At 47.5% G+C, this 1,140-nt stretch overlaps 1 protein-coding gene across 1 annotated transcript in view; it reads right to left on the bottom strand.

Annotated features, from left to right (window-relative positions):
• Positions 1-333: 333 nt before the first annotated feature.
• LOC105820846 (carboxylesterase 1E-like) overlaps positions 334-1,140 on the bottom strand; it is a gene marked incomplete at its 3' end in the record, with an annotated part of 35,897 nt that continues 35,090 nt past the window's right edge. Inside the window, exon 10 of the mRNA XM_012657419.1 lies at positions 334-497. Coding sequence (XP_012512873.1) covers positions 334-497 — 164 coding nt within the window. The remainder of the gene's footprint in view (positions 498-1,140) is intronic.

The raw sequence follows: 1,140 nt of genomic DNA on the forward strand, positions 1-1,140 counted from the left end.
TCACTCACATTCTGATATGCTCTTTTGAGAGGGAAATGGAGTAGTGACCTTCTGACCCTAGAGCAGGGCCCTGCAGGTGACCCACCACCTGCCCTATTGATGGCACAGGCCAGGATTCTGAGAGCGACCCTGGCTGAGGGCACATGAGTGCACATCCTCCTTCATGCGTGTTAGAGCAGGAGGAAGGGTGGGGGCTGCCCGATGTCATTCAACCCTGTTAGAGTGAATCGGGAAACTGAGACCAGGAGAGGAGAAACTTGCTCAAGGCCTGAAAACCAAGACTGGAACCCACATCTCCTAACTCCAGGCTCACAGCCAGCAAACAGCCATTACCTTTTAAAAATGGGGCTCCGAAGACAGAGAAGATCTCATCCCCGTGGTCCCCTCTCACCGTCTTGGGTTTCATGTCTGACGAGAAGCTTGGGCGATACCCAAACTCATACATGTAGGTGGGGGCTCCGGCATCTGAGAAGACATGATTCATGCACAGTTCATGTTACCAGACACACACCTGGATGGTGTCAAGGTCCCTGGCCCTGCAGGAAACCCCTGGTGATCAGCACAGTAGAGAAACAGTTTCAGGAAAGGTCAGTTACTTGCTGACGGGCTGCACAGCTGGTTGCGGTGCAATTGGGATTCGAGCCTGGTATTTGTTGGATGAGTGAATGAATGAATGAATGAATGACTATTGAATAAATGAATGTTAAAACCTTGGGTCAATCTCTTTAAAATCACTATCATTATAGGGAGACTGGGTCCCTTTGTGTCCTGATTCAGTCACACACACAAAAATCTATATACATCCCCGTTTACCCTATTCTATTTCATTGAGAACACACAGGCTAGTGTTCGTTCACTTGGAGAATACATACACCCTGGTAGGTGTCTTCTATTCAGCCTAGTTTTGATCATTTCCAGTGGTTTTTTTTACCATTTCTGAAGAGAGTGACGCAAATCCAAATTGCTTGTCTGAAAACAAGGATATTCAAATACAAACATAGGCAGAGAGAGAACGATGTATCTCTTATTTCTAGGGAAGTCACAAAACTCAGCACTTCCTATTTCCCTGTGTCCTCAGACATCTTGCTTCCTGCTTGGCCCGGGGAGTGTTGAGGCTTTAAGGCTGTTAAGGTGGTGGAG

The sequence above is a fragment of the Propithecus coquereli genome, unplaced genomic scaffold (assembly GCF_000956105.1).
Source record: "Propithecus coquereli isolate 6110/MARCELLA unplaced genomic scaffold, Pcoq_1.0 Scaffold540, whole genome shotgun sequence".
NCBI lineage: Eukaryota > Metazoa > Chordata > Mammalia > Primates > Indriidae > Propithecus > Propithecus coquereli.